This window comes from Haemaphysalis longicornis, unplaced genomic scaffold, assembly GCF_048455015.1.
Source record: "Haemaphysalis longicornis isolate Haplotype H1 unplaced genomic scaffold, Haemaphysalis longicornis Haplotype H1 scaffold_62, whole genome shotgun sequence".
Lineage (NCBI taxonomy): Eukaryota > Metazoa > Arthropoda > Arachnida > Ixodida > Ixodidae > Haemaphysalis > Haemaphysalis longicornis.
Window position 1 is genome coordinate 1,230,887 of NW_027526410.1, and position 12,421 is coordinate 1,243,307.

Genomic DNA, 12,421 nt, shown 5'->3' on the forward strand with positions numbered 1-12,421 from the left:
GCCATAGGGATGGGGATACAGAATAATTTAGACCCCCCAGGGATTCTTAAGCATCCATAAATTTCCTACCCACGGACCCATTTTGAGTCACCAAAATTTTTTCTTTCATTTTCTTAACCTGCTTCAAGTTAGACGCAGATTTGTCCGCACAGTCTTAAAAGTGCAGCTCGTGCTCTTGTTTTCTTCTTTGGTTTTTTAATACCGGTCAAACAATCGTCTTCTTCGAGATTTAGCTACGGATGTCCAATAATAAAAGCTTCCGAGACAACACACTTCGCACGGTGAACTTCGGTTTCGGTTCGGTGGAATAGGCCTGAGGAGGAGGTTTGGGCCGACGGACCTCGGAGGCGACGGTGCGCCACTGTGGACGTGGCCCTGTTAAAAGGTGCTGCTATTTCCCAGAGACATTTCTGACAGGAATTTCCGTTTCCCTTTGCGGTAAACATTCAATAACTCTTCCTGTAAGACTTCACGGTCAGTAGCAGCCTGTGATTGCCCTGCACGACGCTCTCGAGGTCGCAGATAGCGTTAGGGCAACGTACTCAGGCGAACGCCTTTACGCCACCTTCGACCTTGAGAGTACCGCGGATCGTTACAGCGCAGATCGTTCGGGGCCTTGTTTCTGCGTAAAGGTGGGGACAACAGAGAAGCCGAAAGACTTGGCCTTGGTAAATCAGTTATTGCGCAGTTTCCGCACAAAAGTCCCGCCCACGGCTTCTTACCTTGGGACCTCCCCTTGTATACTTACATTATGTAATCGCACATTATTGCATTTTTTTGAAATAAACTTTGAAACTTTGAAAAGTTCATTCAAGAAATTATGTAGCAGTAGCAGTTGTGCGGGATAAAAAAGCGCGGTGCGTGTTGCAGTAATACTAACACGCGACAGGCTCCTCCCACTTGGAGTGAAGGTAGGTCGGTAGGCCCTTGAGTTGTACGCGCGCGCACGGCGTCGTAAACTGTAACTTTTTTCACCTTCGACACTAATGTCACACTCATAACTGCATAATGAGGTTCTGTATTCGTCCCACAATGTCGCGGCTCCTGATGGTTATTGGCCGTTGCACGGCGGTAGTGTTCTTGTTCCGGGTGCGTCTGGGTGTCGTAAGACCGATGCTTCAGGTATGCGTGCTCTAGTGCTCAGCGTCTTTGGGCTGTGAATTCTGGGGTACGCCTGGTGAGATATTTGCGTCGGAGTGTTGTACCGTCATTGATCGCGCTTGCGCATATACCGCCAGCCCTACCCTTGGACGTAGCGCTGGTGGTGCATAGGGGGGTGGGGTTGTCGTTGGCCATATGGAGTTAGCGTTATTTCGCGGCGAAAAATTAACCTTACTTCCAGAAGCTGCTGTTTTTAGTCTACTCTACGTGGGTTGGGCTGCCAACATTTTTGGGTCTGTTCAGTGGTACAAGTGGGGTGGGGTGATGGAAAACGGGGAATCGAGCTGTACTTCGCTTGGTCAGAATGGGCACTCATCGACGAAGTTATGTCGCGGGCCAGGCAGCGGATGTTTTGCACCCGTAGAGAAACCATGCGCAGTGGTAGCAGAGCTGGAGGCGACCGGGAGATCTTCAGAAGTAGGTATTTCTCGAGAAGAGGTGCTGATATGTAGGTGCTAAGGTGGCCTTCACAGAGCGCCGTGCGATGGGGGGGCTTCCTGTCAGGGATTTACGATAGGGCCAGGAGGATGAACTGCGGCGGGGTGTGTCATGGCTTGTTGGACTTCTCGAACCACATTCCCCAACCCCCCACCCCCTTGACTACTGTGCGGATAGCTTAGCAAGGTGGACCTGTCGAAACTCCCATTTAAGCGAGGTAATTTGTGAAATAGGGTTATACTTTTCGTTTGGGATTCCCTGTGAGTCCTGCTTCGTGCCTTGCTTTACCAAACATAGCTCCATCTCGTCCACTTTAGGACGGACACGCCACAAGATCCTGATGTGAAAGCCATCAGCAGTCCTGCGTCAAACCACATTGAAAATCTGAAGGAGCTCTCACTAGAGAGCGATCGCCTGCATAAAGAATCCCTGAGGTGCTCAATTCTGCTTACGCGGCTTCATGGCGAAAGCCTAGCAATTACCAAGCACTTCTTTACTACTGTATCGTAGTTGCGGCTCTTTATTTATTTATGTATTTATTTATTTATTTATTTGTTCGTTTATTTATTTATTTATTTTTATTTATTTATTTATTTATTTATTTATTTATTTATTTATTTATTTATTTATTTATTTATTTATTTATTTATTTATTTATTTATTTATTTATTTAACCATAGTGCAGCCCTTCTGGGGCTATTGCCGGAGTGGGGGTAGGTACAAAATATTGAATTATAGGAAAACCAGGATACAGCCATACATGAATAAAATGTATACAGACTATTTGCCACACTGGCAGTTCAGGATGCGGAATGAACGCGACAGTAAAGAAAACTTATAATGGTAAGGTCACATGTGTACATATTGAGAGAGTATGCATAACATACGAAACACAAGTATACTGTGGGCACATCAACATTCCCTACGGATAACACGTGTTATACCTATGCACTAATACAAAAAGTTTGCAAACGAAACAAAACACACAAAAAAAAAATTATCAACAAGGCATAGATTAGTCATTTTCAAGTGCTTCCAAAAATTTCTGTGATTGAAGGGAACGGACGCTGCCAGGCAATGAATTCCATGCTTCTATGGTGCCGTGAAAGAAACTAAACTTAAACGTGTTGATGCGTGGGTGATAAGGGGAAATGTTCAGGGGGTTACTGCTTCTTGTTGTCGAAGGCTTGGTCAGGGTGATATACTCGTAAGTGGATAAACGATGCGTACAATGAACGACGTGGTGAAAAAAAATTTAGTGAATCAATTTTTCGGCGCGCAGACAGCGTTTTTAGGCTAAGCGACGGTAGGGCAGCGGTTGGGGAAAAGTTGCGATGGTATCTGCGACAGATAAACCGGACGGCGTTCTTTTGCACTGCCTCAATGCGGTTGATGTCCCATTGTTTGTGTGGATTCCATACGATGGAGGCATATTCCAATATCGGACGTATTATTGTGTTATACATTAATAATTTTGTGTCTTGAGGGACCTGAGGCAGTGTACGTTTCAGGTAGTCAAGTTTTCTTTGTGCTTTGGTAGTGATGAAATCGATATGTTTGGACCATGACAAATTACTGGTAAAGTAGACGCCTAGATATTTGTAGTGTGGGACTTTTTCTAATTGCACTTAGATTCTAATTCTAATTCTAATTCTTAGATTCTAATTCTAATTCTTGTTGTTGTTGTTTTCGTCTTTTTCCGCAAACTACTGCGAAATGCAGACTGGCCGCACTTAAGGCTGAAGCTTCGCCCAGTCAGAGCTATCCTCCGCGTGTACCCGTTCTACGTACGTGCCGCCACGTGCACCTGTCACGACACACGCATCAGGCTAAACAAATTAAGGATGGCACTAGCTGATGTACGGTATCACTCCGCCTAAGTGACGGACCCGGATGTAAACGGGCGAGCGCGTTTTGAAAGATGCTATGAATGCGTGATATCGTCTGCTTTTCACACGCAGTTTTTAGATGCGACGGCATCTCATTCACTCGCCTTGTCCCTCCATAGGGACCGGGCGGCCGTTGTATGGCACCACCGTCGTTTCAGCGAACAGCGCCGCCCGTGGCGAACCGCTCGTCAGTGGAATGCCGGTGGCGGTCAGCGCAGCGTAGCTGTGCATGGCTTTCTGTCGTTTTTCTGCGGTGCAGCTTGCAATACGTACGTAACTCCACGTGTATTTTTCAGATCAGTAAATCTTAAGCGCGGATGTGACGTTTACGAGGCATGCCATGTTTGTTATTTACGCCCATACTCGGTATTTACAAATAGCAGACGACGCTCAATGCGCCAAACGGGAAGTCAAGCTGGAAGTGAAAGTTCGTTGCTTCGTGCAATTTTTTCATGCCTGCATGCAGTTTCGCGAATCGAGGAGTATATTGCCGCTAAATGTTCCCACAAAGCCGGTGTGTGCAACCGATCTAGGAATGCTGCGGCGCTGGCCTTTGGCAGTTGATGACGATACGGCGTCGACGTCGTGCACAAGCGAAAGACAAAGTTGGGCTGTGTCTTCGAAGATTTACCTCTAAACAGAAATTGTGACGGACGACGCTTCCGTAACTTCATTACCTACGGCTGAAACGTGCTTAATTTCACAGAAATGCTCCTACTACAGTCATCGGGAATCGTTGATAGAATAAATACCGCATGATAGTAGAACGTTATTGCTTGTCGTGCAGAAGCATTGCTTTACAAGAATTGTAATGGTTGCTGGCTAGTTGGTAAATGGTTTTTCAAAAACCAATTCCTGCGTGGCTGAAGGACGAAAGACAAGAGGGTGCCCGAAACCTGTACTCAGCTTCACAACTGAATGCTGCGGTCGGTTTACAAGCTGCCACCTACGCTTGAAAAATGATGCACACCTCCGTCTAACGACGATGATGGTTTATCGCAAAGCTCTATCGTATGGGTTTCCTTGGTTGCCTTCTGGATTTAAACTTTGACTAGTTAAGCGTCGAATTTGCCCAGCACGCAGTTTGGTCTTTTGATCGCAGTGTCTTTGACTTTGACCATTGCCCATTCGATTTCGCACGAAGAAATTTAAGCTTTGTGTTCAATCATCATAATCATTAGACGGAGGGCTAGATGATTTTGCTGTTTAATTTTGAACTTCGATACCCCCTCTCCAAATCTAAACTTCTTCCAGCGAGTCGGAAATGTGCCTGTGGTGGAGGACTCGGGCTCATGCACTCATATCTGAGGCAACTAATCGCGTGTTTTTGGTGTCTTCACCAGGCATTACACGATATTTTCAGGTACTCTGTAAAGAATACTTAACCCTTTCAGTCACCGTGTCTCCATATGGAGACGCGACTTTCTTCGTCGTTTTCCTCGTGAAAACGAATAGTGTTCATGCTGCAGAGCGGTGCGGCTGATGTTCGAAACCTACGGAAGTGAAAGGTAGCAGCATCATGTGATGTGGAATGGCGGAACCGCGCCCATAAACATCGTTTCAAAATGGACGCCACCAAGTTTTGTGGGAGCTCCGGTGTGTTGCCGTCCTGAGTTCTCTTTTACTGCAGCGTAAATCATTTATAAAGGTTAAAAACACCTCTTTCATGTGCAGAAATTATTATTTCACCTCCTTGTTTGTAAACTGCATCAGGATATTTATTATTTTTATAGGGAAAAGCAGGATTGAGTAATGGTGTCTCCGTATTAGGACACGACGCCATTTGCGTAATAAGTATTCTGGAGAGACAACTTTTTTTTTCTTTCCTCTAGATACATGGCACTGCTAAACCTCCAAGTGTGGAATTTTTCTGCGGTGAATATAATAATTCGTGACTGAAAGGGTTAAGCATTAAAAAACTCCGGCTGACGTTAACACTGCCACATTTTTTAACTATCGGTGCCAGCCTTTATTCTACGCAGGGGGTAAAACGGGAAGGGGAGGAGGGATGGTTTGTAGCTTGGGCTGTTGAGTTGGTGAATAACTTTGGCTCTTGATAAAATGACCACCACAAACGTGGGATTTCCACTTCGGCTTTTAGGCTCCCATGCTGTTACAGTGTCGCTCACCAAAACCGAAGGTACAAAGCTCACGGTTACAGAAAGTGTAAACTACCGCAACATTTCTACGGTTACACGGTAATCGGTAAACCATCTCGTATGCAGGTGCCTTTTTATTTAAAGCACACGTATCGAGGTATCCCAGTGCTAAGGCTGGCGTGGAAACCGTAGTCATTGAAACCAGTGAAGATAATTTAAAGTGGTAAAAATGAATTATAATATTGCTAATAGTTTTATTCCTACTCCGATCGCGCGGAGCCAGGCGCAGAGCGCTGCAAAAAGCGCTCGTGTCAATGTAGCCCTTCCCCAACCTTACAAGCACCCAATAAGTTTGCGTAGCTGTTAGTGCATTTAAGGAGAAAATAATACTAATAATAGTAGTTTTATTCGTACTCAGAACGGGTGAAGCCAAGCGCAGATCGCTGCAAAAAGCGCTCATGCCATTGCAGCCGATACCCAAATTTAGACGCGTCCGTCGACAAGTTTACGTAGTCATTACTGCATCTAAGAACCCAACACATCTGTCTAGACTTCGTTTCATCTCACATGTCTGCTCACAACGCCACCAAAACATACAAAGCACCGAAGCAAACACGACAAAAACAACGGGAGGCTGTGTAGTCCAATGCACCGGCTCATTCCACTGACGAGGGGAGCGCCGAGTGGTGGCGCCACCCGTCCAGCTGCCCGGTCCCTATACGGCGTTGTCGTTGTCCCTCCACACCCCTCCCCCATTCTCCTCGCCGCGCGAGCTGCGCTCTCCGCCGCTCACCCCCTCTCCTCTCAGATAGCGAACACTCTCTCGCGAGGGGCATTGGATTGGATTCGATTGGCTTGGCTTGGATTGGATTGGATTGGATTGGATTGGATTGGATTGGATTTGATTGGATTTGGATTGGATTGGATTTGGATTGGATTAAAGTGGATTGTGTTGCGTCATAGCCTCGCCACGTTGCGTCATAGCCGCGGCAGGGGTTAACGGCACGTTTCACGCGATGGGAGAATCAATCTAACGGAAACAACAACGGAACCCCCTATGCGTCGCATCTACACAGGGGTTCCCGCGAGGGGAGGTGGGAGAAATTTTTTTTTGTCGTCGCTGCAGTAGTTTGTAAGCATATTAATACCAAAAAATCGCGAAAATGGCTCTTTCCATGTTTAAAATGTTCCCAATAACGCACCACTTGCTCCGCGCGGAGTAACATCCGGCTGCAGTGATGAGGCACAGCGGCAACTTGCGTTGCGGTACCCGAGTATAGTTCTGGTTTCGTTTTGTTAGGTTGCCTGGTTAGCGCTGTCACTACTACCCAATGGCGGTCGCTCTGGCGACCCGGGTACAAATCCCACCCGAACCTAAGTTATTTTCTCTTTACAGCGGCGGCCATTGTGGTACCACTTGTGTTGACACTGGCGAAGACCACGAATGCGGTCAGCGTTCGTATTTGATGAGACACGTGAGACTTTCGCCTTAGAATATTTCTTTTAAGCGTAGCTAGAGTTTCACGCAATTTTCAGGTTCGAGAGCAAGAACTCCCAAGGCGCCACTTGTCTTTGAAGTGTAAAGCGTTTCGTTGCGCAAGACGTCAGAAAATGAACGTCTAGGGGTGTGCTATGAACACACGGTCACCGCCAGAATCTTTCGGCATCGTTCAAAGATAATTTGGACCTCAAGCTTGTGCGCTTCATCACTTGGATATGCACCTTGAATAGATTTGCTAATAACAGGCACCATCTGCAAGATCAAAACATGAATTGTACCTCAAGCTCATACCTACCGTTATATGCATTTTGAGAGAGATTAGTTATAAACGGGACCAATTTTCAAGATAAGTACCGTCTTAATAAAGTTGTGTGTGTGTGTGCGTGTATTCCTTAGTGACGACCACCGTCAACGCTTGAGATACCTAAAATATGCTCATACCTTTCAACTTAAATATCTGTCACCTATATGTGTTGTGCTAGAAAGTTGCACTGGTCACCCACCTGCTCAGAGTATAATAGCTCTAGATTTTAAAGCGAAGCTTGTAATTTCTGCCTGTCTAGAGTTGACTTCGCCCTTATTATGTGGGGCTGTGTTTGACATATCCCGCCCAAATCCCTCAGTACGAATTGCAAGTAGCACTGGGAGGCTGCCTGACCTCTAGTACAAGATCATAAACTAGGCCGAGAGAGTAGCGGCTCGAGACATGCCCCGCCTCCCTTTATCTTCCCTCCGCCCCTTTGTATTTCGGGATAAACGAATTTGTTACTCGCTAAGTCCCTATGCGAAGGCTACCCAGAACCATACCCCAGCAATATAGTTAATGCTGAAGAAAAAAAGACAGCTTTAATTATTCGCACCGGTATAGCGAAAAACGTTATGCCTTCATTAGAACCGCAGGAATACAATAGTGCAATTTCAGCGCAATATTCTTTGAGAAGTAAGAATGCTTGTTGACTCCGCGAGGTTATAAAATCACGTTTCGAAGAGCGAAACGCGTGCATAAGGAAAATTAGGATGAAGCGTTTTTCAGTCCTTAAATGCCAAATCATTAAAATGACAAACGCTGTACCACGACGAGTGCGAGATGGGGGGCTGGGATTGTGAGACACGAGGCGTCCCTACGAAAGCGCCAGAAGTCTAAATAGAGGAAGATGCTTTGTGGCTTAAAGAAAAGAGAAGAAATCTGGAAGTACCTGTCATTGTATCAAGATTTAGACTAGACCCACGAGCAACGCTAAAAAATAACTAATACATCATTCACTGATGCACAATAATCACAGTTCACAATTGAACAAGTACACAAAGCACCCGTCCGTGCGCGGCCAGTTGTTTCTTGGCCCCAGTAACCCTGGAAACGTATGTGCACTTCCTAAACTACTGCGGGGTGCATGCATAAACAGAACAAAATAGAAAGATGGATGTCCAAAACTAGAGGTTGTAAAAACAAATAATCAAAGTTAATAACGTAGTCCCGCAATACGAATGTACCAACTTCATATATATTACTGTACTTCCCCGCTTGGCTCATCTACATATATGAAGTTGAAATCTTTCATACCAATACTGCCGTTTCTACGTGCCTGTATGTGGCTTGACAAACATCCAGCGTGAAAGCACAAAAACGAGAATCACAGCCGTTCAGCTAGACCACGGAACGAAGAGATCGGTGTGCAGCACAAACATTGCGAAGCACTATTTGACGCAATTACAACAAAAAAACGGCATGATGCGTTGATGACATTGAAACAAGGACAAAAATTAGGGAAAAAAATCCTAGGCAAAATCTCCACTAACGTGAAACCTGGGGATGGGCGGAACTTGCCGTGTATAAGTCTATTCTTGACGCCTTTGTGTTTTGGCCAACGGAGGTGAAACCGTTGGGGGGTAGAGGTATACAGCTGTTGGAGAAGTCGCTTGAATTTGAAGCCCGAAACTCTCTAGCGTGAAGCGTAAACGAGCGTCCCGGGTTTTTGTACCGTGACTACATGAGACGACGATTACGTCGACGACGACAGGAGACGCCAACAGCCCTAGCCTCTAAGGAACTTCGCCCCCCTAAAAAATGGTGCCCGCGTGAGCCAGCCTTCTGCTTGGCCCGGCTCGACTTCGCCGTCATTGAGTGCCACAAGCTACGCTTTCCGTACAAGATGGTACAGTTAACAAAATTCGACCTCTTGAAGCGATCGATGCTGCTCTTACCGGCTAGGAGGGCGCATCGCAGCGATGTATGCCACTTCGTCGCTTCCATATTACGAGATGAGTGCGGCTGACACTGAAGTCACGAGAAACAAGGCGGCATCCCTGCTTCTACCGTCTCGTCGGCGTCCGCCAAATGGAAGGACGTAGACGCTCAATGACGCCAACCCCGACGCGTGGCGGAAGAAGGAAATATAAAAAAGAAACGCTCCCAAGCGACTACTCTTGTCAAATGGGGATAGCCCGAATGGCGCCGCCAAGGCGCCTCTAATGGGAAACGTATGACCGCGAAAGCCATTCAGGCAAGGTTCACCTCCGCAAGACGTCCACCCGTATGAATACAATCGGTGCTTTAGCTTTGCTACACCTTACACGAAGTGTACGCAACGTCTTAAGCGGTGCGCAGTAAAAATTCCTCAGGGCGCTTATGTCCACTTACGGGCTTTGAAAGCGGAAGCCAAGCTATATTTATTAACTTCTTCACTGCTACATTGTATTTGTATCTATTTCTTCGCTTTCGTTTTCTTTCTTTTTTTTGTGCGAATTACTTCGACTAGCTTCTCTTTTTTTGCTACACGATGTTCTGCCTCTTCTTTCGTTTCCGTTTCTTCCTCTTCTAGCACGAGGCACGCACTATTCTGCAACATTTACATTTCTCCCATTCTACAAAGCGCGTGGCCTGAAACGATGCGGAATGCTTTGGTGCAGAGGGGGGGGAGGGGGGGGGGATCGAGGTGGACTAAATTGCCTTATTTGAAAACTTAGCCACTAGCTTTTAAAATGGGGAGGCCGCCCTCAAAAGTCGTTTTTACACCAAAGCTGTTTAAGCTCTTGGTTGCGCCGTCCAGAAACAGAAAGATGTACCCAGAAAATACCGAGCACACGTGAGCATGCGTCTCGTGAGGAGCGCGCGGCGTCGTCCAGGCTTGCTCGTGCGTTTGCACCGTGTGAGAAGCTCGCAAAAAGAAAAGAAAAAATACTCAGCGCAGGAGATCCGCCACCAGGGGTCGGACGCAGACGCCCGCGCCTTGCTTCGGCTCCGAATTTATGCTACCAAACTGCGGATCAACAACACTACGGCCCAAACACTGTCTCCAGCGTCTGTACCACGACGAAAAGAACCACTCGACACTTCGGTAAGCCGCATTTGATCCCTGCTGCCCAAATTATCACCGACCAAGATTTGCGACCACGCCGACTCCGCTAGGCGTACATTGTAGGTCTAGCCACATCGTTTCGAGCCAGCGCCGGTGCCTCGGGCCTGAGATGGACGACGGGCTTTTTCCACACGCATCACCAAGCACCGACATGGGTACTGACCCTGGCAGCCGGCGAGCCCTCCCGCCAGACAATGCGGTTCTTAAGAAATGCGCCAAGAAGACCACTGCTACCACCACGGCGTCAAGCCAAGCCACCTGCCAAGCCCAGGCACACGAAGCGCCGACTGCCAAGCCCTCGAAACCGGGAGCCACCGCCACGTCTACCGCCTACCAACTACACGGAGGTCTTCCGCCGGTCTCAGCGTTGCTACCCTGACCACCACTGCACTGACCGAAGCTCTGTCAACCAAGTGTGAGCATCCGCTTCAGACTTTCTACCGAGCCGTCACTCGGTTGCTACAACTTACTCCCAACGTACTCGCCGCAATCACCGCGGATCCCGGGCTGGCCTAAGGCGGCTTAGCGAGATACAACAAACTACAAGTTTAAACTTCGACCTACGAGTTTTCTACGTATATGAAGGCACCACCGGGAACCTGTCGCGGGGTCATCCATGGCCCTGACTCTCTCATAAACAAGGACAACTTAGGTGCAACTACTCCACGGCAACTACTCGATCCTCCTCCACGTGCGCATCATGGACAACACCCGCTCCGCGCTTCTCACATTCCAAAGGACTCGCGTGCCGTTCTACGTGAACGGGGGCAGTATGCTTCTCCGCTGCCAACCTTTTCGCCGCTCCGTGCAAGTTTGTCGCGCGTGCGGTGAATTTGGGCGCCGCATGGATGTGTGCCCCAACCCTCACAGCTTAAAATGCCTCCACTGTGGACAACCGACTCCGTTAACAGATCACGTCATCATCATCATTATTATTATTATCATCATATCTACGCCCACTGCAGGGCAAAGGCCTCTCCCATTTATATCCAATTATCCCGGTCCTGTGCTAACTGTGGCCAATTTATTTCCGCAAACTTCTTGACCTCATCTGCCGATCTAACTTTCTGCCGCCCCTTGACACGCTTTCCTGCTCTAGGGATCCACTCTGTTACCCTTAATGACCAACGGTTATCTTGCCTTCGCATTACATGCCCTGCCCACGTCCATTTCTTTTTCTTAATTTTACTAATATGTTCTTAACACACGTTTGTTCCCTGACCCACTCCGCTCTCTTCTTGTCCCTTAAAGGGAAGGTGAAGCGGTTTTAGAATTAAAAGAAAAGTTGACTAGCACCAAGTACACATTGAATAGTTCATGTGTACGAAATATTTTCGCAATATATGCAATAGAAGCGGCGCAATGCGCAAACAAAAGTGGCCCGATGCCCCGCCCCCATCTCGCCGCGCGATGCCGGAAGACCGAAGAGCGCGGGCGAAAACCGGCTGAAAAACGTCATACCTGGACTTCCGGCCGGATCGGCCGCCTCGGCCATGCTCTTTTCGCCATGTTTCCTTGTGAATGATACTTGTTGTTGTGGTTGATAGCACTCATTTGTACAATTTTCGTGTTCAAAAAGTGTGCACGAACGCCAAACGAGGCATACGTTATGCCGTATTCCTAAGCAGAGTTCCTTGATAACGTATTCCTTGATAACATACGGAAGTGACAGCCGAGGTGGCTGTGCTTGACGGCAGAGAATATACTACACTACGTTAAATACTTTGTAAACTGCTCCAATGCGGTTTTTTTTTAATGCGACGGACGTGAATGTTCACATTAGATTCTAGATTTAGGAAGGATGGGGAATACTGCTGTACTGGCCGGGGATGTTTCGTTCCATTCCAGAAACCAAGTCACATTTGTTCAGGAAATACTTGTTTCGTTAAACGCGTCGGTTTTCTTTCCCTATGGTCTCAGGACAGTGTTCAAAAAAACAATTTTTTGGCGAAACTAAAACAAGGGGCCAATCCTGAT

At 47.3% G+C, this 12,421-nt stretch overlaps 1 protein-coding gene across 1 annotated transcript in view; it reads right to left on the bottom strand.

Annotated features, from left to right (window-relative positions):
* Positions 1-9,433, bottom strand: part of LOC144144112 (uncharacterized) — a 32,289-nt gene extending 22,856 nt beyond the window's left edge. The window contains exon 1 of the mRNA XM_077675502.1: positions 9,291-9,433. Coding sequence (XP_077531628.1) covers positions 9,291-9,339 — 49 coding nt within the window. The 5' untranslated portion in view covers positions 9,340-9,433. The remainder of the gene's footprint in view (positions 1-9,290) is intronic.
* Between the last annotated feature and the right edge of the window lie 2,988 nt (positions 9,434-12,421).